This window comes from Xiphophorus maculatus, chromosome 19 (assembly GCF_002775205.1).
Source record: "Xiphophorus maculatus strain JP 163 A chromosome 19, X_maculatus-5.0-male, whole genome shotgun sequence".
In the NCBI taxonomy this organism is placed as follows: Eukaryota; Metazoa; Chordata; class Actinopteri; order Cyprinodontiformes; family Poeciliidae; genus Xiphophorus; species Xiphophorus maculatus.
Window position 1 is genome coordinate 17818253 of NC_036461.1, and position 23889 is coordinate 17842141.

The 23889-nt window shown below is 40.2% G+C and overlaps 1 protein-coding gene across 1 annotated transcript; it reads right to left on the reverse strand.

The window, feature by feature from the left end:
- Positions 1-3041: 3041 nt before the first annotated feature.
- Positions 3042-23889, reverse strand: plpp2 (phospholipid phosphatase 2). Its single transcript, XM_014472630.2, has 6 exons — positions 23573-23889; positions 6305-6456; positions 5940-6202; positions 5499-5556; positions 5008-5184; positions 3042-3509 (listed from the first exon to the last, which is right to left on the reverse strand). Exons 1-6 carry the CDS (start codon positions 23631-23633, stop codon positions 3357-3359), a joined length of 864 nt encoding a protein of 287 aa, XP_014328116.1. The 5' UTR covers positions 23634-23889; the 3' UTR covers positions 3042-3356.

The following is a 23889-nucleotide window of genomic DNA, read 5'->3' on the forward strand; positions in this document are numbered from 1 at the left end:
TTTACGTTTGTCATTAATTGCCTGAAGGAAAGGAAGAAACGGGAAGGTAAACCCCTTGAAAAGCTCTTTACTGTAAAGGTACGGCATTGATTTCCAAGTCATCGTGTCAAAATTCGTTTTATCAAAAGGAAATGTTTTCCGGAGTTATTGTGATTCTTTGTATCATTACTTCCTTATCGTTCTTTCTTTCAACCCCAAGCGGGACGGATCATTTCCCAGACTCCACTGGGTCCAGAGACTCAGCCAGACAGAAATGTAAGGAGTGGCAAAAGCAAATGAGGCGGGTTAGCAGAGCTCGCCAACACCTGATGGTGTCGTCCAGGATGTGATGCTGTGTATTATCTCTGCTAGCAGCTGTTAGCATGTCAGGTCAGTCTTCAGTCAGAGGCCACTTCAGATTCGTTGCTAGACTGACTGCTACAGGAGCTCATTTCTGCCCCAGTGTCACCGTCTTCTGCTGACTATATTAGTTACATTTAATTTTGCTTTTTGAATTAAATTTCTTTGTTCTTTCTGCTTTTGCAACCTTCCTTGTGTCCTCTCTTCTTTCAATCCTTTGTTCTGATTTTCTTTCCCCTTTTGTTATCTTATGTTTTGTGTAACTACTCCTTCCTTTTGTCTCTTCTTTCCATGTTTCCTTACTTCAATGATTGTAAAGGACCGAGACCTCGGCTGAATAGTCTGAAAATGCGTAACCCAATTATTACAACAAGGTTTTTGTTTTCCTGTGTGAATTAAAATTCAACCTATATTGGTGATGGGTTTTTCTAAAACCAACAAAATTGGCCAAAGTTACATGAGGTCTCTGCATCACTGCAAAAACAGGTTTTTCTTTTTCATTTTAGAGGATGTTTGGGCTTTAGTGGGTTTTATTTGACAGTAAATTGAAAGAAAAGTTGGTTGTGTCTCCTATATATGTCTGTTATATTCACAATATTCAAATTCAGTCTCAATTTAGAATCTGACAGCAAGAAATTGTTTTACGTAATTTAATATTTGGGCTCTTAGCTTGTTAAACGTATACAAAACATTGGTTTTAATTAAGATTTATATTTGATTTATTTAAGACTCGTGATCCATATAGGCATAAAAATATACTCTTTTTCCACACCCAAGTATTTTGAAAAAATAAAATAAAAATTAGTTTTCTATCCTGGCACTTTTTTATTGTCTAGCCTGTAGGTTTCACACTTATTTTCAACCTGGACCAACTAAGCTCAGCTCTATTTTAAAATCCACAATACCTGCATGTATATTGTGGATAAATTCCCCAACAATAATGGAAGAAAAAAAAAGGCAGCTAAGCAAGTTGGAAATTTTTGATACATTTATTTTGTTTGCAAACAAAAGGAAAAAAAAAAAAAACAGTGTGTTGGGTACAAACTGTTTAAGTGAAAGAAAACGTAGTGAACTGTGGAATGTAAAACCAAAACAATTGATATTTGTGATAAAAATTTTTTTTATCCTTTCAGTATTGGACCAAGGTGTAAAGTTTAAGAAACAAACATTTCCTTACTGTTTTTTTCCTTTTATGTCTTAATTTAGACTTTAAGACTGCTTTGGATATTATAAAAAATGATTTAAATGAAAACAGAGGGCCTCGCCCATTCCACAGTTCTACTCCGTTTGCTGCTGACGATCAGTGGAAACCATTTAAACTCGTTTGCATGGACTGTGGCGTAAATAGAGCAAGTCTGACATGCTTCCGTAATAATAATCCATCCAACAAGTGAGGATTACACTTATTAAAAGGAGCAAAAAAAAAGCATTATTCACAGCCTTTTGTTCTGCTACGTGTGATGTGGCTCGACCGGCCCGGTTCGCTCTCCGTCAGGAATCTGAACTGTTGGCAGCAGGTTCAGACATGAACCCAGTCTGAGCAGGTTCTGAACGCGACCACGGAGATCAGCAAGTAAAGCATTTTCTCAGTGCGAGACATTGTTATGCAATTTCTTTCTTCTTCCTGGTTGAAGTGGGACACGGGGCGGGAATTACAGCCAACATGGGTTGTAAGGATAATAGCATTATATGATGAAAACAAAAGTCCGCGTTTTCCAGACTACAGCGGGCTATAAGCCGCATGGTCCAAAGCGTGGGAAAAAAGAGGTTTATACTGCTAAAAATACAGTAAATTTGCTGTAAATGTAAAATGGTTTTTGATAGGGGCTTCGCTACATGCAGCTCTGGAAAAAATTAAGAGCCCACTGCACTGAACCCGATTGAAAACCTCTTGGTTATTCCACCAAATACTGATTTCTGAACTCTTCCCCGAGTCAGTTTTATTGTTTTCTTTGCATAATAACTTTATTATTTGACCATTTCTCATTTTGTGCAAATAAATGCAAAATTTTTGCTTGTAATTTCATAGACATGTTGTCAATACTTCATAGAATAAAACAATGTTAATTTTACTCAAACATAAACCTATGAAGAGTAAAAACTGATAAGTGGTCTCTGTAATTTTTTCCAGAGTTGTATTTTAGCCGCCTTCTGATTCAAGTTGGACTTAATTCTAGTTTGTCATCTGTGGTTTAAATTTTAAAAACCGGCCCAACTTTAACCACACAAAAGTGTTTCTTTAAAAAATAAAAATCTAAAAAATACCTGAAATGTATGAAATCTTTATTCCATTTGTTTTCCTTGCCTTTTGGCTTTAGAACCATTTCGCATGAGACAAGAATCAAAACAATATATACACTAGTTAAAACCTGGAGATAGTTATTCTGTCGACAGATTCTTTAAAATATATAAAACTTAACTCTCTATTAGTCGACGTGCCGTCAAAGCAGGAACTGCCACTGTAACATAGAAAACGTGTTAATCTTGAAATGACATACATTGCATGCAATAGCTATAAAGAGGAGAACATGGCTGAACAGATGCACCTGCCTCTGAGGAGGATAAAAACACATGCATAGGAAAATTAAAACGTCAGGGAGGTGCAGATACATTCAGCTGCAGCGAATATAAAACCGGTCCGGACTGCGACAACGCGGCAAGGGTTTGTTATTCGACTGAAGAAGAGGAACGTTCTCTTGCCATTTGTTTAAAACTGTCACTTTTAATTTGGCACAATTTGAAAAGCTGAGCGATTAAGAGACGATATAAAACATAATTATTCTACACTGGTGCACAAATCCACACACACACACAAGTCAATTGGGCACATCTTTCTGCAGCAAAACACACCCACCCACAAAAACATCCTAAAGTTTCTGTTCCAGCAGGTTTTGGGGGAATCATACTTGTCATAGTCATAAAATAGCCGTGTCAAAGTTTTCTGTGTGGGTTATTTGTGCTTTTAAAAAACAGTCCTGTGGACAACGGAGCGGCTGCCGCCGGCGCTCGTCTGCGGCTCACGCCAGTCCGGGGTGGCTGTAGTGGTTTCCGTGCTGCGAGTCCAAAGGCTGCGGGTTCGGCTTGCTCTCGAGTTGCTCCTCCTCCGCCTGTTCGTCCGCCTGCGCGCAGAGCGGCGGCCGCTGCTTGAAGAAATCCGACACGTGTCGAACCTGAGAGCGGAGAGAAGCGAGCGAGTTTGAAACACAGAAAGCAGAAAGGCCGCCTCTGGAAGTAATGTAAATACTGGAACTGCTATTTAACAGCCCCTTCAAATGTTTCATATTTAAACTTTTGCAAACGAACCAGAAGAGAGACAAGCATTTGTATTTAGTTGTCTTTAATCTGCTACACATAAATACAGCCCAGTGCAGCTGTGCTGTGGAGGCCTCAGAGGTTTGTTAATTAATGAACACCTCAGTGAAGTCGGTCTCCATCATCTTCTGCTACGTTTGTGCAGCCAAAATGTTTGTTCGTGCCGCTATAATTTTAAAGATATTTAGAAATGTTTCCAGAGGTCCTGAAAGGTCAATCAGTCAGCCCCCCCCCCACCCCACCACCACCTTCTTCAAATCAGATGAAATTGGTGTCAATTAACCCGACTTGTGTTGGTTTGTGCAGCAGAAACGTGTTTGTGCTGCTTTGGCTTTAAAGACATTAATGAAAGTTTAAAAGGTCATTTTGGTTTAGTAAAAGTTGGGGGGTCTGGTCGATGGTTTGACCTTTAAACTTTCATTAATATCTTCAAAGTCAAAGCGGCACAAACAAAACATTTTGCTGCACAAACGTTTGACACCAATTTTGTCTGATTTGAAGAGTCAGCTTCCCTCGGGTACGTCGCGCATTAATGAACAAGCAGAATCGTGACGAAGGAACACATCCGACAGGTCAGGGAGAAAAAATGGACAGCAGAGGTAGGACATGAAACTAAATCTGAAGTTCACAATTTGAAGTTAAAGCTGCAGAATTAACATTTTATATATAAACAAAAGTGTATTTTTTTTAAACATACTCTTACAGTGTTCTGACGGTAGAATATGAAACAGATCATTTGTGAAAAGATCGAGCTCCTCCACTTCCTCCCTGAGCCGTCTGAAGAAATACTCTCGGTCAAAAACAACCAATCAGGAGCATCTTGGAGTTTTCAGTCTACTCTGATTGGTTGTTTCTAGTTGGCGCTGAAAGAAGAGCTCGATTCTTTCCGCAGATTTACCATCTAATGCCAAACTGTCACAAAAGAGTGACAGTTTTTTAAAAAGTTACAATTTTTTTAAAACTGCAGTTTTAAATGCATGATTTGAAACTGTAGAGATTATGGCACAACAGAATAAGGCTGCAAACTAATCATGATGCTATTGCTGAATATTTTAAATCTCCATCCTTTCGCCATCTTTGAGTCTCTCAGCTACTCTAAATATTTCTTCTTTTTTTTCCCTCCAGGGAATCTTTTGTGGGCTCTAGTGTCCCTTAAATGAAAGTAGACTGACAGGAAAGGGGGAAGGAGAGGGGGGAAGACACGCGGTAAATGTCGCCGGGTCTGGGAATCGAACCCACCCACTCTAAATATTTCTAATATGGCTCATAGGGGTATAAAGACTTTTTAAAAAAGTGACATGGTTTTCTCTCACTGTGCTTCACATGTCTGTAAGATGCTAGCGTTAGCCGACTCACCGTGAGCACAGCGATGAGCGCGCCCTGCAGCAGCCCCACCAGGACGTCGCTCCAGTGGTGTTTGTAGTCGGAGACGCGTGTGTATCCAACGTAGAGAGAAAACGCCACCAGGAAGAACTGGATGGTGGGCCGGACCAGCCTCGTCCACTTCCCCTGCATCCTGGCCTGGACGTAGAGCTGCGCACACGCGCACACACACACACACACACACACACACACACACACACACACACACACACACACACACACACACACACACACACTTAACTCTGACCAAATGACACTGGAGGTTATTATTAAATGACACTGGAGTTATTATTAGATCTGTTTGCTTTCCTCCTACAGTAAAAATATGAAAAATGACAACAATGGTGTTTTCAGACCGGAGACGTCCGTGTCTCGACAGCCTCCTCCTGTTGTGGCTCATTTCTGGGCTTTCCACTAAACAAGTCTTTTCACATCTGGACAAAAGGTCAAACGGGGTCACTCACCGACAGGAAGAGCATGCAGTACATCCCAAAGGACGAGTGACCGGAGTAAAATGACAGCCTGAGGAGAGAGAGAGAGAACAAAATTAAAATGAAGATTCATTCCATTGGGAGATTATAGTTATTATTTTTTTAATTCACAATATTCAATATACTGTTTTTAATATTACTGGGGGGGAGAGGAGAAAATAAAAAGCAGTTTTGGTTGAGAAATAATTCAAGACACTCATATTTATTCCTTCAAGGAGGAATAAATCATCCACTCTGTGTGTGATGCTGATTTTAGACCAAATCTGGACAGAACTGGATTTCATGCAACTTTATATGAATTGACTCTTGAGTTGTAGTGATGCCTAAATAAAGCAAATATTAATGCTAGTTGCAATGTCGTGTGTAAACCAACTCTGAGGACACTGAGCGAGTGGCGGATCCATTTCCTCTCACCTGGACTCCGTCACATTGTGCAGGCTGCCTGTGCAGTTGATATCCAGCACGTATCCCTTGCAGGACTTCGGGGCGCACACGGACAAGAAGTTCGGACGGGGGCGGCCGATGGTGAACTTCGCCAAATCGGTCAGGGACTGGCTGACCGCCGCGCCAAACAGGAAGGTGCCGACCACCTTGTAGAGCGCGGACAGGTACTGGTTGAACGTGGAGTTTGAACGCAGGCGTTTCGTGTGCACCAGGTAGGCCTCTCCGGTGGTGATCTGCAGCGAGAAAAACGGTTGGCAAAGCGTTAAAAAACAAAAACAAAAACCAACGACCTTCACGCAACGAGTCGCAACCACGAGCTCAACAATAGGACTTACAATGACCATAGAGCAGGTGATGGTGACAGCGGCCATGGTTCCATGGGAGATGGTGTCTTTCCTGTAGGGATAGTTGATGCTCTCGTCGTCGCAGTGGATTCCTCTCCGATAGGGTTTGAACCTCAGCGTGAGGATGGCTGAAGGCAGAGCCGCTGGAGGTGGAGACGCAGGAAAATTAATTTAGTAATAAAGGTAGTTTCTTTTTTTTTTTTATTCCCCTTTTTAAATGTTTGGGTAGGAGAAGAAATGCCTGAACGTCAGTGTGGATCCTAAAATGAAATGTGCTCATTAAGTAGGAAAGGCGGGAACTTTAATATCTAAAAACACAGTGAGTCTCTTCAGTAGATATGATTACAATGTCTAATGATGTTAAAAAATAAAAATCACCAAACTAAGTTCTGCCTTCTTTAGAGAGTTTGACTTTTTAAAAAAAGAACAGTAAGCTTTCCTTTATTATTATTATTCAAAAAATAAATCCAGTATTTTGTTCAAGCTTTATACAAATTATGACTTCTAATTTACTTAAAAGATTTTTTATAAATTCAGTAGCTGAGAGAAAACATGACGCAAAGCAAAGACAACAACAACAAAACCTGTCACATCACTTTCTACATTAAATTTCATCCAATATAAAAAAGGACATTATCGATGTTTTCTTTACAGAAACGATACCGATGCACACAAGCTGCGCTGCGTGAATTTTTGGCAACACATTTACAGTCTGATGCAGCGATAGCGTCACGTACGCATTTATGCTTTTATTTGCTTTATCTGCTTTTATTTAAAGAACCCAACGAGAAACGGAGCCCACCGCTACATTTTAATCACAATAATGCGCCGGGTCGGCGTTCAGGGGCAACATTCGAGTCACTTCAAAAAATGTGCCGACTAACAATTGGATGATTCTGGTCTCATCGGCAGTAAATGCGACCATTCTGAAAACATGGCCGCATCCAGATTGCTCATCACTTTAATAAACTAGTAGTGATGAAATACAGAGGAGAGCGAGAGAGAGAACAGACGTTTGAGGGATTTCTACAGACTTTATGAAAAGTCAAAAATAAATTCACCCTAAAACTGTTTTTGCAGCCCAAGGCAACAAGAATTGCCATCGAGGATTCACAATTACTGGCAAGTAGTTTTCTTTACGTGGCTGTGGAGGAACTGTTCCCCAATCTTTGTCACTCTTAACGTATTTTATTGTCAAACCACATTTTTGAAAATTAATTTCTAACCTGAGCTTTGACTAAGCCACTGCAAAACCTTCAATCTGACTTGGACTTGATGAAGGTTGGACTTGATGGTGCATTTACGGCAGACAATTATTCTGCCGTGTAACCCAGCGTGTCTTCCAAAGCCCATCATACCACCACCGCCGTGTTTGAGTGCGTGTGTGGTGTTCCTTTTAGAAAATCCTGTTAGTTTTATAGCAGATGTAACGGCAAAAAAAAAGTTGAATTTCCTCTCACCAGTCCAGAGAACATTTTTCCAAATGTTTTGAGGATCGTCAAGGTGAGTTTGAGCAAATGTGAAATAGTGTTTTTTTTTTTTTGTTTGTTTGTTTTGTCATATTTTTATCAGCTGTGATTTTGGCCTTGGGGCCTTTTTTTCCAAGTCATTACTGTTGAATCCAGACACTGACCTGAGGCAAATGAAGCCTGAAGTATTTTTAAATGTTGCTCTTTTCTGCCCCGCTGGGTAACCCACTAAAGTGTGCTTAGAGAAGTGATGTGATGCTAACCCCTCATGGAAACACTCACCACTGTTCCATATTTTCTCCCTTCATAGATAATGTCTTTCGCTGCAGCTCACTGGAGTCACAAAGCCTTGTGGAGTCACAAACTTTGCAGCAGCTTCCAACCTGACATAGCGATGAATGCTTCCCCCGTCTTAAATTGGGACATTTACCCCTTTCAGCCTCCCTCAATCAATTTTCTGATCTTAGAACAGTAATCAGGCCTGGGTGTTGCTGGTGAAGTAAACACAAACTATGACTTTGAAAATTCATGATCGAAGTCACCTTTTATCATTTTTTATTTATTTTTTTGCTGAACACGAAAGTGTGACAGAAAGTCTACAGCAAATGTAATCTTTAACGGAGCAAGGACTTTTTCAAAGCACAAAGCTCAGTTTTCCAAAGCGCTTTGTTAAACTTTTTTTGTAAGCAAGAGGAAAAACACGGCGTAGCTTTGCTTTAGCCGGTCAACTTGTGGGCAGGGACAGGTGGACAACGGAATCGCAAGTTTTGTTGCACTTTTAAGACCCTGAACCACTTAAAAACCTTAGTTTGCGTTGATGCCAATAAACTGGTGGCCAGTTGGGAGCCAAAGCTTGTGGGTCTGTAATGTTTCTAAAGTCCTGGTAAGAATAGTTCAAACACACAGACAGCTGCTACTCAGGAAACGGCTAAACACACACTCAAGATTTTAGCTTCAGAAAGAAGACACCACTCTCCCAAGAGCGTGAATTTGCCAGAGGCTACAGCTTTATCCCTGCAGGTTGCATTTTCTCTTTAAAAAAACCCCGACAAAAAACAAACAACAAAAATAAAAAAAAAACGAGACACCGGTGGCCGTGGAAACCGGCCGGACACTGCAGAGGCGACCTCTGACAGCGGGGGCGGCGTTCACACTGTAAAGGGCCTGGGAAGCCGGGCAGCGGAGGGGGAAAACACACATTCAACATGCCTCCGAAGACGTGCTGACGTGCTCACACACACTCCTGACAGACAAAAGGAAAATAAAAAAGGGCCGAAGTTTGCTGACTCGAAAAAGAGAGGCGTGCATTTATAAGGTCGTAATGAGAAAAGGCTTTTGTTGAGGACGGTCAGGAAACGCTGGGCTCAAAACTTCCCCTCAGAGCAAACAAAAGATGACATAGAGTCGTCTCTTAAATCAGAGGAGGACAACAGTTTTATCTGACTAAGAGCCTTTAAATAGCTTTCCTGTTTTCAAGAACTTTCTGCTGAAGGCAGAAACAAGGGGGGAATTGGATGGAGTTTATGTGTTAGGCTAGTAGCTGCGTAGTCACTGACACGCACCACAAGTGTTCCCTGCAAAGACAGCACTTCCTTCATTTCCTCGGAGAGCGCACCTTCAGTTTGTCCAGCAGAAAGACAATAATCCACCAAAGTTCACGTAAAGTCACAGCAGTAATCTCACATAGAGATCTGGTGCTCAGCTACAGGACAGAGGTAGACTATGCAACCGTGTCAAGGGAACGACTTCAAAATGGCCTCAAAGCGAACCGTTACATACATTCGTTTGTTTATGTTGTTTTCATGTAAATGCCTGCTGACAAATGCTGCAAAGACAAATAAACCTCACTATTCTGCACCAGAATCTGCACCAAAATATTTTTTCTGAATTTTCTGAACCGCTGCAGTGTTTTGCAATAGTATCCACACACCTTTGATCATTTGGGAGGGGTTTTATGGGACACTTGTTTTCTTTTCTTTGCAAATGTAAATCTGAAACGTTTATGCTAGCAAAAATAAAATGCAGTTTGCCACAAATCAAGTATGGGGCACAAGTTTTACAATTTAGATCGACGATGCTTGTATTAGACCTGATCAATGCCAAACAGTGGCAGCGTCGTGCTGTGGGGGGGAAGCTTTAATCAGCATTTTTTGGAGGAAATGAATGAACCTTAAATGAGAAAAATCCTGGAAGAAATCCAGTCAGAGGCTGCAAAAATAAAAATAAAAAAAGAGAGATGAGGCAGAGATTCATTGTCCAGTGGAAGGTTGCAATTTGACCACTGCACAGGACATTTGGCATCTTATTTTAAGTGCCATGGACAAAATTCCCTGTATACCAGTAATATTTTTAGCTTGTTGGAAGGCTTTTGTTATTCTTATAACAGATTCAAAAGCTCACAAAGAGTGGTGGGGACGAGACAACGAAGGAAAAGACATACTGGAGTCACATCTCAATTTATCTCAGTATTCCAGTTGGTTGTTTTCTTTATCTGATGCAACTGCAGTTTGTATCAAAGCACATTGCTGCGTACGAGTGGCTCAGTCCAAGTCCAGATCTAAATCCCCTCAGAATCTGTGGAAAAATGTGTGCGAATTGACGGGATGCTCCCTAACCAGCAGAATAAATCACAGTTTAACAAAAAATATGTTTTTTGGGGGGCTTTTTTTTTTTTTACGTTAAATGAGTTTATAAAATCTTAAATCGTTTTCTTTTACCCAATAGCACCCATCACTTGAGGAAAGCTTTCATAAAAAGGAAATTGTTGGTCACCTAGTTCAGGAAAATAACATTTTTGATTCACTTGAAATTAATTTCCAAAGCCAAGGTGAACCGTCAGAGGAAAGAATAAAATGTCCAGACGTCTCCCAGTCGATCCACAAACCGTGTTGCAAAATGTTTTACAACCACAAGTGTTTCTAGTCATCCTAAGTTGACTCTGACCAGTTACATCATTAGTGAATCACAGATTGTGACGCATGCAGCATATTTCAGTGGCACCAGAAGACGAACCCTAATGTCCGTACTGGTCTTTGATGATGAGCGGGTTCCTCATTCAGGAGAATTGATTTCATGACAGGAAGTCCCGCCCCTCCTCTGCTCTTCTCATCTCCGAGGCCCATCTCTCCAGCAGGTCAAGCGTTGCCCTCAGCCTGGCGTTGAAGCGAAGGCCCATCCAGTGTTTGTTCAGCAGGGAGGGGGGATAAGATTAAGATAAGACGCTGATTGTTCGACACGAGTCGCAGGAGGCTACATGCTGCGTGACCGGACAAATTTAAGCCGCGTTTGTTTAAAGAAAAAGAAAAAAAAAAAAAAAACGCACACAGGGATCAACCGGCACCAAGCGCATTTAGCCACACAGCGAATGAGGAAGTGGACATCGACTGTGAGCTGAATCCAGATCAGAGTTCCTGTTGTCTGTTTCTATCTGCTCTGTTATTCCAGAAGGCCTGGTTTTGTTTCCTTCCTATGGGACGTGTTCTGGACCGAGGAGCGGGCCGCGCCGACGCCTGGAACCTCAGAGTGCGTCAGAGAGTTTATTGCCGATATTTTTACAAAACCCACACGTTGGTTCAGTTCAAATTGGATCAACAGGATCTAACTAGTCCACTTCAGGAAAAGATCTCAAAATAAATTTGCATCTCAAAGTGACTAAGCACCGTGAAGAGTTTAACAAACCAAACACTAACTCCAAGCCGCAGCACAGGGAAGCACGGTGGGCTACGCGTCATGCTGATGGCCTGACCGACACATACCAGAGAACCTGGATAAAAATGAAGCATTTTTCACTTCATGCAGAAAATGTTTCAAACAGCCTAAAGTGAATTCTTCCTCCATTTCTGCAGCCTGATAAATGATTTTGGCCTAATTCTTTGTCTTGGAATGGTTCTCATGCAATCCGTCTTAAATAAAAATGTAAAAAAAAAAAACAACAACAAAAAACAACACCACGTTTTGCTCACAGCTGTAGAAAGAGTTTTAGGCTTGTACCAGCTTTTCTCATCCCGATGTGACATTTTCCACGCTGCTGTCAAGTTTTAGTTCCTGCGTGAGCCGTTAGCGCTCCGAACAAACAATGGGTTCGTCTCACAACGTTTCCACCCAGGAGGAGGAACACACTCGTGGTTTTTGCTGACTTTCTGTCCTCTGATATGAAATGTCAACCGGACAGATTTAAAAAAAAAAAAAAAAAAGGAAGAAAAAAAGAGGGGGAGGAAGAAGAGGGGAAAAGTATTGTTTCACACTTTTACAGTCCTGTCAGGTTAAAAAAAAAAGAAAGAAAAAAGACCCTGAATCTACCCTGAGAAAATAAACATGATGGAATTTGGGATCAGACGCAAGTATAACTTCCCCTTGACCTATGACCCTGCAGGAAGGGGGAAGTGTTCCTGTTATTCTGCTCAAAATGAGCGGCCATCACTACAGACCCGTAAGAGCTGAATAACTGAGATATTTGCCAAAAAGCAGAACCAAAAACGGGGAAAGGTAAGGAACGTTTGAAGTCTGCGAGCCGACTGCACATCCTCCTGGGAGATGTTTAGGAAAACAAATATTTAACTTGTACAGATCTTTCTGTTTATGAGTGACTTTTTTTTTCAGTTCGCGTTGCGTTTCTCCTGAACCGCATTCCCATGAAATGAGCTCAGGAAGAGCGGCACGATAGCAACACTGTGTCCACTTCGGCTGCTTTCCGTCAGCGCGGCTCGGTCAAAATCCCATCCGTCTGCAACGTTCATCGTCGTCCAAGAACTCTCTGGACAGCTGCTGCAATCAAGACGAGTGTTGTTGCAGAAAAAGAGCATCGCGTCCTGTCAGGACGGGCGTTTTTCCTGGGAAAAATAAAAAGAAACAGACAGCTTTGTGTTTCAAAGGAAGGCAAATAACTGATTTTTACGAGACTGGAGAAGGCCACAAAGGGTGCTTTTATCAAGTGTAGCCAGCGCAAGGCGCACCGTTCCCTCTCCACCCCCGTCGTTTCCAGTCTTTGTGTTAAGATAACCCGACTGCTGCTGGCTCGAGCTTTACTGATACGAAAAATGTATTAAAATCTGATGCAATGCTTGGAAGGGACTCAACAATAACCTTGAGGTTTAACTACGTCAATAAAGCTGTGAGTCAACGCAGAAAGCCACGGCTCAATGCACTTGGTGCTTGTTTGCTTTAAGCCTTACAGCATATTTACCACATGCTTTACATTTCTCAACTGTTCACGTTCCGAGAGGATTTATCACGGTTTGACCAAAGGAAATAATAATTACCGTGCGGCTTGATTTAAGCTAGAAGACGTGAAAACTTTAAAAATATAAACTATCGCAACTTGTACAAGTAGTGATGGACAAATACTTTTATTTTATGATCCTGATAAACACTAGTGGATCTTTAGGTTGCTGCTGCTGCCGTTTAAACAATGTGTTGGTTTTATGGAAGCATCAGTAATTATAAATTATCATTATGAACATTTGAAAATGTGACAAAAGGCAGCTGAATTGTCAAATTCAAAACAGACGAGTTTTGTTTTCAGAGCAGTATTTTCTCTGAAAACAAGAGATTTGTTGCTAAAAATTATGTTCAAATATTATTTTGATAAACATCAAAGTATTGTGTCTAACAAAATATAAGTGTGCCAACTGTACTCAAAAGAATGGAGCAGAATTTTAGCAATACTTTGGGTTAAATAATGGCTTTTCCACAAATATAACAAAGTTTTTACTAATTGGAGTTCTTTTTTGTTTTTTTTTATTAAGAATTTGTAATTGTAGAAGAACTGACGATGTGCTGATACTTTATATATCGTCTTCAGCTTCAAGAAATGATTTAAAATCACACAGTTCAGGTTTCAGCGTTTAAAATATTTAATGTTTCACACAACTACAGTAAGCATAACCTACTGAAATGTTAATGTTAATTTAGTTAGCAGCTAATAGTTGGCGAGTGGGGATTTTCTCTCAGTGTTCACGCATCGTTTACATCACATTCTCAAGATTTCTCTTTCTACTGGGGACCCAAATTGCTGCTACATCAACAATCTAAAAAATAAATAAGAAATCTGTGACTTTTTCAGTGCTTTGGTAACCAAAAAAGTGTAGCTTGTCCAGCTTGACGTGGAGTCTTTATTAACCAACTTTATTGAAAAACAAAAAAAACTGCAGGAATACGTCTTGTTTCACTTTAAGATACAGTTTGTCAGACTTGAAGGATCAGCCTTCAAATCAAACCTCATGATTAACGCAGGAGCGTCCGCCTACCGACTCCTGCATGGTTTAGATTCAGTCCCTCAAGACTTTTGACGAGAGCAACAACTGAGCTTCATGAAAAAGATTTTCGCTTCACAGAAAATTTCCAAAATCATCACCACAAGATTTGTATCCAGCAAGCTGCTTCACTTTCAGCTGACACAGCCGTGTCTAAGGGAAACTGCTGAAATTGCGTCCAACAGAGTAAAAATTAGCTAAACTTCAGAAACGGATGTTAATCAATGTTTAACCACTATACATGGGATCTGGGTCAGTTTACTGTATTCCTTTTTGCACCGTCTATGTAGTTATTTACTATAATTAGTTTATTTCTCTGCACTTTTTTTTTTTTTTTTTACGAGAATCAACATTCGATTGTACTAAAAGAAGCCAGATACTGAAAGAATTGCACTTTTCCTTTCAAAAGGCACAAACATTGGAAAACTAAAAAATAAATTCATCCAACCATCAACTGCCACTCTGTAATTTGCACCATGTTCATGGATGTGAGACTCTGACCATTTCTGCAACAAAAGAAACTGAAACAGCCCCCCTCTGATGAAACCGCTACATAATAAATACATCGGCACAGGAAAGTGTGTGAGCGGCGCCGTCGCACAGGAATGTCGGGCAGCCAGAGTCAACCGTCTGCAATCGACTCTGATGTGGCAGAAACCGACACCAACGCTGCGTCTCCATTAATCGGACCAACAGCAGCAACATCTGTCAGTACCTTCAAATGGAGCATAAATTATGTTTTCAACAAATTGTCAACGCTGTATGCGGACGACTGCCATTAAACGCCACAGGAGTTTTAGGTCGTTTTTGTCATGCCTCAGAACAAAAGTACATGCAATTAGCATTTTCAGTTCCTCATTACAGATTTTCCCCGTCCAGTTGAATGATTTTAATTGCCTACTTGCAAAAGAAAAATTGTGTTTATCAGTTAGATTTTAGGGAGGCTCTGTTTCTGTTCAGCAGACCCGTATCGAGCTTCAGGACCAAAATAAACCAGCCGAGCTACGACAGTGACAGCAATCGATACTTATTTCTGGTTCTGTGGGGTCTAAACTGCAGATACTAACTTTGAATTGCAACATATAAGAGAAAGGAAAGTGTAATTTGACAAAAGTAGGTTTGAATCCAACAGAAAATCCAAGATTATCCCAGGTCTATGTGAACAAACGATTTGTGATGCGTGTGCATAAGGAGGCACGCTTTGACGGGATTGAATTACTGTAATCTGATTTTAATATCTGTCGGATTTGACAAATTCCCAGTCAGGAAGGAAAAAAAACGACCAGAATCCCCTGTAAAGTTTGACTTGAAACAGAAAGTTTGAGCTTGCAGAGCAGCTTTTAGGTTTGGCTTTTTGGTTACGTCATGTGGTGAAAGTCACTGGTGTGACAATCCAACTACACATCTGCAAAACTAAACACTTAAGATCTACATCACAACGAAGGGCAGCACACGCAGCGCTGCAAAATACATTTATATAAACATGTTTTTGTATCTGGAAGAAAAATACATGGCTAGTTTTATCCCAGTCGTTAACAATCTCACCGTTTTCCAACTTTTAACTGGAAATTATGCCATTTTACCAACTGGAAGTTTTGAGTGCAGACATTTTATGCCAGGGCGTCAAACTCATTTTCGTTTTGGGCCAAATCAAGATCATGAATGCGCTTAAAGGGCCGGTTGTGCCAGAATGTATTGATAAAACCTGATCACAAACTGTTAAAATATCAATGATTTCTTAAAATTAAATAGTATTATTGAACATCTTTTCAGTCCCTCCAGTGATTGTGATTTTTGGCAATAAAAATCTATGTGCTTGTGGTACTAATTTGGAAATATTTACGCTTATTTATTTATTACTTGCTGTATAGATCATAGATTATGATCAATTAAGGCTGAGGCAGCTGTTTAGTACAAGAAAGAAAGCTTTTGACAATTTGATAAAAATCTGCAATAAACTCCCAATTATGTATTAGAGCAAAAAGGTTTGAGGATTTGTAGATTTTGCGTGAATTTCCACAATAATTCTCAAGAATCTGGAGGGACTGATTTATAGAATTTGGCAGTAAACAGATAAAAACTGCATTGATTTGATCAATACAATAGTTAAACACACTTAAAATCTAGAGGGCCGCATAAAAAGCTGTGGCGGGCCGGATTTGGCCCACGGGCCTCGAGTTGGACACATTTTAAGCCATAACAGGTCTCACCATGAAGCCATCGCTGAAGTCATTCACATTTCTCATCATTTCAATACTTTCTAATTGTTGTCATGGTGATTACTTCAGTGCCTTTCATTAGGAGCACATAAAAACCCTAAAATGTTCTTAATGTAGGCCGTTTAAATGTTTAAAGCAATCCTAAAAGGAGAAAGAAAACAAAATTATATACATGCATCTCTTAAAAACACTGCTGTGTGTCTGCTCAGAGTGACGTTTAAACGAGTGTGTGTGAATGAGTCGGCAGCCGTGTTATGCACACTTGTGACTAGGCCTGTCGCGATAAACGATAAATCAATTAATCGTACGATAAATTAAAACTATCGACGTCATTTTAATTATCGGCATTATCGTCTCTTCCGGCCTTTTTCTCTTTTTGTTAATGACACCGAATGAAAAAAGGCTCAACTCCGGTGCTCTCCACCGACTCCTCCCTTCCTCATTTCCTTAGTGTAAAGCCCAGCGCACACGACACGATCTTAGAGCTGTCGGCCGATTGTCGGCTCATTTTCAAAACCTGACAGACCAAACATTAGCCGACAGAAATCCTAGGTTTAACGGTTCGATCGGGTTCGGTCCTGCCGTGTGGTGTCCAACAATGGGCACAAAATAATGGCTACAAGTCCAGTGAACTAATTTTAAAACCAGGCATTAATCAATGCTTTACTACAATCTACCTGCAATGCATGTGGCTAGTGTCAGCGTCAAGTCCTGACTGAATGAAAATCATTATAACCTATTTATGTCACGTTAACAAGGAACAGCTGAAATTGCGGTAGCAATTTCGCTCCAACTCCTCCTCTTGTCATTTCTATATTCTTTGCATGTTGAATAAACATTAATGTTGTTTCCTCATATCATCTCCGATGTCCGCTGGACTTCGGGTTGCGCCGTGTCAGCTGTTTGGGATTCCCCGACGTAATTTCCCCTCAGAAAACACTAAGGAGAATCCACGCTTTCTGATTGGCTACCTGTCACATTCAACAGGCTGCGTTAAGATCCCAGTGGGGATAAACCCCTGATTTAGATCGGAGCGGCAACGACGATCTACCAAGACCAACGTTTTAAGATTGTTGTAAGGGGAAAAATAGAAGCAAAAAATAGTATAGTGTGAATTATTGCATCAGGTAGTCGATGTGCCCATCTTCTCTATTTAAATCTAATTATTACTGAAGGGCAACATAATATACACACTTCATAATCTGCACTCTTTTGGTTGAATGCAGTATTTATTTCCACTTTGGCTTTATGTTTAGTTTTTTTTCCATTACATTTTTTGTTAATGGAGACTGAGAATCCATTTTATTTTTGTTTTTGGTTGTTTTGTTTATTTTGTTTATCAGTTCCAGTGTTTAGTGTTCTTTTGAAAATAAAGTGTATCTATCTTTGACAGGAAATCGCATGCATTATTACGTCATTTCCATTAAATCAGTGTAAAAAGATCTTCAAACAATATTATCGTATATCGCAATAATTTTTGAGACAATCGTTCAGCAAAATTTGCTATCGTGACAGGCCTACTTGTACATCTTGCTGTGTGTACAGTTTGTGATGGTTCTGCATGCAATGGCGACAGGTCAGAGCCACAGGGTGGAGGTTTGTGTGCAGAACGGAAGAGGAAGGAGTAAAAACACCGAAACATATTTGTCAGCTTCTTGCCTAAAAAAAGATAGACTTTCACATTTAAAAAAAAAAAGAAAAAAGTTCAAACTTTGGGAAATTTACTCAGAAAACATGATGCACTGAATAATCAGGTTTTAAAATGACTTCAGAGGTCATTGCTCTGTTGCGGTAAAATTTGTACTAACCTAAACTGTCAGTCAAACAAAATAATTGTTTTGCATCGTTCTGTTTTTTTTATTTTTATGCAGAAGTTATGTTAAACATAACTTCTGCATAAAGTCTACTGCAAATAGATAAATCTTTGACTTGACTCTTTAGCAACAACCTGGAACTCGGCATCTATACAGGTTAAACTATGACAATTATTTTACAACAAAAACACATCCAAACTCTTCAACATAAAACTTGGGCACAAATCATTATTATATGCTTTGTATTTATTTCACTGAAAAAAAGAATGACTCACATAAACACTCAAGATCTTTAAATGCATAAAGCTAAAAAATGACCCACACGATAAGTGCGTAAAACGACCGTAATTGTGCTTTCCATAGCTAGTCCAACCTGTTTTTCTTACAAACAAGATGACAAGCTGAAGAGTCATGTTACAAGGATAAAGTCACTTTTAACTAAACTGTTGCAGGAGTTTTTCTGCTTGTATTTCTAACTGGTGTAGTTAAAAAGTGGCGACATATCTACCTTTCCATTAAGCTGCATATGATGTGATGGGGGAAAAAAAATCTGCCAAAATATTATGCAAATAATATTCAAATTTAGTGAGAAACCAATACAGAAGTCCAACACTTTGTATCAATAAATGTGGATAAAAATTTTTTTTTAAAAACTCAGGAATTTAGGAAGAGTTCATCAGGAGAGAAATTTGGCAATTTTATCATCTGTGTTTTGTCAGAAGATTTAAAGCGTCAGAGTAATCAACAACACACGGAGCGAGACTGAAGATCAAGAGAATATCCTTTCCTTTTTTATAATTACTAGATTAAACATGAAACAGAAAGGCGTAAGGATGTTTGCAACATTTCTGCTGTCAGTTCATCCGCCAGTGACAAAGATTTAATCATAAATGGTTACAAGTAAAAAAAAAAAAAAGAACAGAGAAATCCAGGACATTTAGGAAGCTGTGTGAACTTGTCAGATGGGAAAACTCGCCTTCACAACTCTTCCTCATCACAACAATGACTCACCTCCGATTTCACAACAAGGTGCTACGCCAATCAGGCAGATCATTACGACCGCTTGTCTAAAAACGAGTTGGTACCCCATTTTGGTTGAGGTACCTACCGACCCCATGAGACCCCTGAAGGTGTTCTGGTGTTTCAGTCACCGACATGTTGGCAGAGGACTCTTCAACTCAGTTTGGGTCCCGAAAAACGTAAACAAATCCTAATAATTATCCGTATAAGCATGAAGGAGTCGTCATGGATGACTGTTGTCATGAAGTGTCATTCGGTAAATTGTGACAAGTAATGCAAAGTTGACAATTTTATTGCAAGTTTTAATGGAACTTTGTATTAAAATGCTCATTATTGTCTACATAATGCAAAGTTTACACTTTTAATAAACTTTTCAAGCAACTTTTAGTACAACGTTGCATTAAAAGTGTCATTACTTACCGAATGACGCTTCAGAACAACAGTCGTAAACATTTATGAAGAGTCATTCATGTCATGTTTGTGACAGTCTCGTGTCATATGAGACTTCAAATAAAGTGTTACCGAATTTAATAATGAATTTATCACCAATTTACCTTCCGAAACAATTTGATGCTGTATTAAGACAACAAGCTCACCAAATAAACAATTAGCTAGAGAGCCTCAGTGCATAGCGCTATTTATCGCCATCCAATCTGTTATTTGTGATATTGATATTGTGTGAAGTGATATATCCTATCCAGCCAGAGTGTTAATGCAGAAGAGACAGAAGTTATTGGCTTTGTTTGCAAAATGTTCTAAATCAGGGCTCAGTTTGACTACAAGACTCAAGACTTAGCATTCAAACCTCATCAAGAACTAAGAGCTGAATTTCAAACAACCACAGGAGGTCTAGCAATAAACCTGACTGCACCGGCTCCCTGTTAGTCAAATGATCAATTTTAAAGTCTTGTTGATGGTCTTAGGCATGAACACGTCTGATTCACTCAGAGCTCCTGGTCAGGTAAGGACCAGGCAGAAGACGAGGCAGAGTTTCATATCTGCCTGAAAACCTGAGATGAACAAAAACTGCTGGCTCGCTTAAATGTTTCGATTTACTGCAGCGTTTCTATAAAAAGGTCATTTCTGTCATGTCATATGTTTATTTGCTTATATTTGATCGTTTTGTTTCTCTTTTGTGATGAACTCTCAGTGTTTTTATGCTTTTACTAAACGTGTAAAATCATTCAGCTAAACTTCTTCGTATTTTATCTGTGAAGGACTTCATATTACCCTGTGTATGAACGAATTGCCTTGCCATGATCGGTGTTATTCACCCAATCTGGCAGTGGTCATAACATTACGCCTGATCACTCAGATTAGAATGACTCAGACCGTCTTTATTGAGTAACTCAGTAAAAAGCCGTTTTTAATCAAGACTTCCTCCTACAAACAGAAGAGCATTTACAGCAGAGTCTGCAGTCATTATCATTCCTCCATGTCACTCAGCAGAAGCATCCGCAAGTGGAGGCAAACATGCAAAGGCCACACATAAATCCTGTAATCTTCCAGCAGGAACTCTCTGCTTTTTGTGACCCCCCAACCCCAACAAGCAGCTGCAGAAAATCAAGCGAAGCGAGAATCCGATACCAGGGGTCATCACCAACGCTCGGCGGGATCGCGGTGTCAGAAACGCGTCCAGCGTGACGCAAACAACCGAAACAATAATGACACAGATAACCTCAATTTCCCTATGGGATTAATAAAGTTTAACCTAGCCTAACCTAAACAGCTGGAAGATAAGCCACTGATGGCTTTGTGTGAAAGCCAGGGAGCAGAGCAAGTTGCGGCGCGTCGCTTTGTTGCCTTTTGCACGACTCACTCCTGCACACAAGCTGAGCCCACCCTGAGCAACATGCATGAGCGGCCACCTTTGGGTCTCTGTGAGGATGCGGTTTGACAAGCTGTACCCCCCCCCGCTTCACACACACACACACGTTTGTGCAGCTATCTTTGCGGGGACTTTTCATTGACTTCCATTCATTTCTACAGCCTAAACCTTACCCTAACCCTAGCCATTGCATACCTAACCCTAACCAAAACTCAATTCACACCTTAGTCCTAAATCTGACCCCTGACCCAAAAACAGGGTTTCCCCTTGTAGGGACCAGGCTTCGGTCCCCAGAAGGAGCAGTGGGTCCCCGCAATGTAGTATATGTCAGGAAAATGGTCCCCACAAGGTATTAGAAACAAACAAACGCGCACACACACACACACTCCCACCCCTCCTGAATGGGACCTTTAAAGTTAGGAAAAAACTTTGTTTTAACAAAGACCTTTCCATGTCGGATAGATGGACTCACACGGTTATACAATAACACACATAATCTGTGGTTTCCAAAACAGGATCTTAACCATCAGGAAGAATCAGCAACAGATATTTTTGTTCTTCCTGATTGTTTTAAAGCCACTAACACGACTTGTACGTAAAAATTTGTCATCCACTTATTTAGCGACTGTGTCAGGAATCGTTATTTAATCAAGATAAACATTTATCCTGCCTATGTGCATCAGGTCACATCACATAAGGCAACTGCAAGGTTTCCCCCAGTAAACTTGCTGAACAGTCATTCATCCAGCAGCCGGCCATGTTTATGAGTTAAAAATGTTTAAAGTTGACAGGAAATTTGAAAATACCACTTGATAATTATGTATTATTGGCAGGGGGTTAGGGTTAAGATTAATATCTGAACACCAACTATAAAGTCTTAAAAAATGCAAACATTTAAAAAAATAATTTATAAATAAGCAATGCTAAGCCTGATGGGGGCACAAGTAAAGCCTGGAGGCCCACCAGGCTTATATTACACTGGGAGAAACCCTGCAACTGTGTACATCAGTTTATATTTTTGATTTTTAAACCAAATCTTGCTTTCAGATGCATTTGTTTTCTTCTGGAAAACTCTTGAGCAGGGGTTTAGAACACCAAAATTAAATTTTTTCAAAAGGACCATGCAGTCAAAACTCAAAATATGGTTTTAAACCAATGAGGTTTTATGCGCCTGGTCTGAACCAACGTCTGCTTCTGATCCAAAACTGACACTCCTGGACCAGATACTGGGTTCAAAATCATGTTGAGCTATTACAGCAGTGTAACCTCCGGCGCTACGAAACAACAACGGTGAGCTTCAGCAGCAACATAAACTCTGTTGTTTTTGGTTCTTTTGGACTTTCAAACCGTCGGCCATAAACAGGACCTGGAAATGTTAGGACCCTGTTGATCAACACAGAGAACGCAGGAATATTTACAATCTAGGACACAAATGGAAGACATTGTGCTAAAAGTACAAAAGTTAAAAAAAAAGACTAAAATTGTATATTATTGTGTAATATTACATATTATTGTGAATTTTCAGTCACTTATAGCATCTCCTGCAATTTTGAATGTTTGGACTCAGTTCATGGCAGAAAGGCTTGTGAAACGGTGGAAACCATTTTACAAAACCTTAGCTGAAAGAAGTTGTTATTTTTGTTTAAACTACAGTTAAAACCAATTAAAGTCACTTTCTATTTAGGCGCTTAGAGATATTTTGGTATATGACTCAACAAGCCCGGACAGAATCAGAATAATGATCATTTAAAAAAATAATAAACAATAGAAACAGGGACTATTGCAACTGAATTAAAATTATACATAAAATTGCAGCTTTTTTAGTTCTGTGCATCTCCACAGCTCATAAAAATATGGAAATACAGCAAAAAAGAAAAACAGGTGGCTTAGACTCATAGATGCGAATTAATTATTTACGTGAATAAAATGGCAATGTGCAAGTATGAAATGGAGGCCAAAGGGCGGCTGACTGTTGCGCCTCTTATGGTGTCATTGACCCAGATTAATTAGCCTTTTTGTCCACATGATGTCCTTTGAGAAAACTGTTTTTGCAAACTTCTCAAATCTATACTTTACCACCAGGCTGTGCTTTTTTTTTTTTTTTTTGTCCTGTCAGTGTACATCTATTTAGGGAAAATGTACTGGATTGCATTTTTTAAATAAAAAACATAATAAAGTGTAAAAAAAAAAAAAAAAAAAGTGCAGAGAAGATAGCACCAACTCCACACACCCATCTGGATACATTTACAGTTTCGCAAGACAAGAGGAGGATAATAAATGAGATAAAAAGTAAATAAAGTATTGCAGATTATTTCAGGGAAAGGCGCCAATAAGCATCAAAGATCACTCAGTGTTGAGAAATATTCTGTTCGGCTTTAAAGACCCACTCCGTAGTTAAATCTGTGCCACCTGATGAGCAACCTTTTTCACACAATCAGTTTTACTTTCTGCCCTTTCATCTTGTGGAGCAACAGTTATCACCTACGATAAATCCAATGACTCTCTGTTGCGCAATCCTGTGCGTCACACAATCCCAAAAGGAAGCGCAGTTTTTCTCCCTTTTTTCCTCCCCCCGTTGTGCAGCTGACTGCGCGGTGAAACCGATCCCAGGCCCAGCCGCTGTCAAAAGGAGTGGGGAAACAAAACGCGGCCACTCACCGACAAACACGCACAGAACATCCACCACGATGAAGAGCCGCTTTTTCCTGTCTTCTGGCATGTTTTCCCCGCCAGCGCTGCGCCGCCTTTCCTGAACGAAACCGCGTCGCTGAAAACGCAGGTGGGCTGAGAGGAGCACCTGGTTGCGGGAGTGGGTGCGTGGAAATAAAACAATAGAGAAGGAAAAAAAATGGGGTAGGGGGAGGGAAAACGACCTGGTTGTTCTTCCTGCTCCGCTGCTGCGTACCTGGCCTCCCACCCGTCTGGCAGCCTGCTTCCCTGACTGACTGATTGTAGGAGGGCTGCTTCAGGTGCGC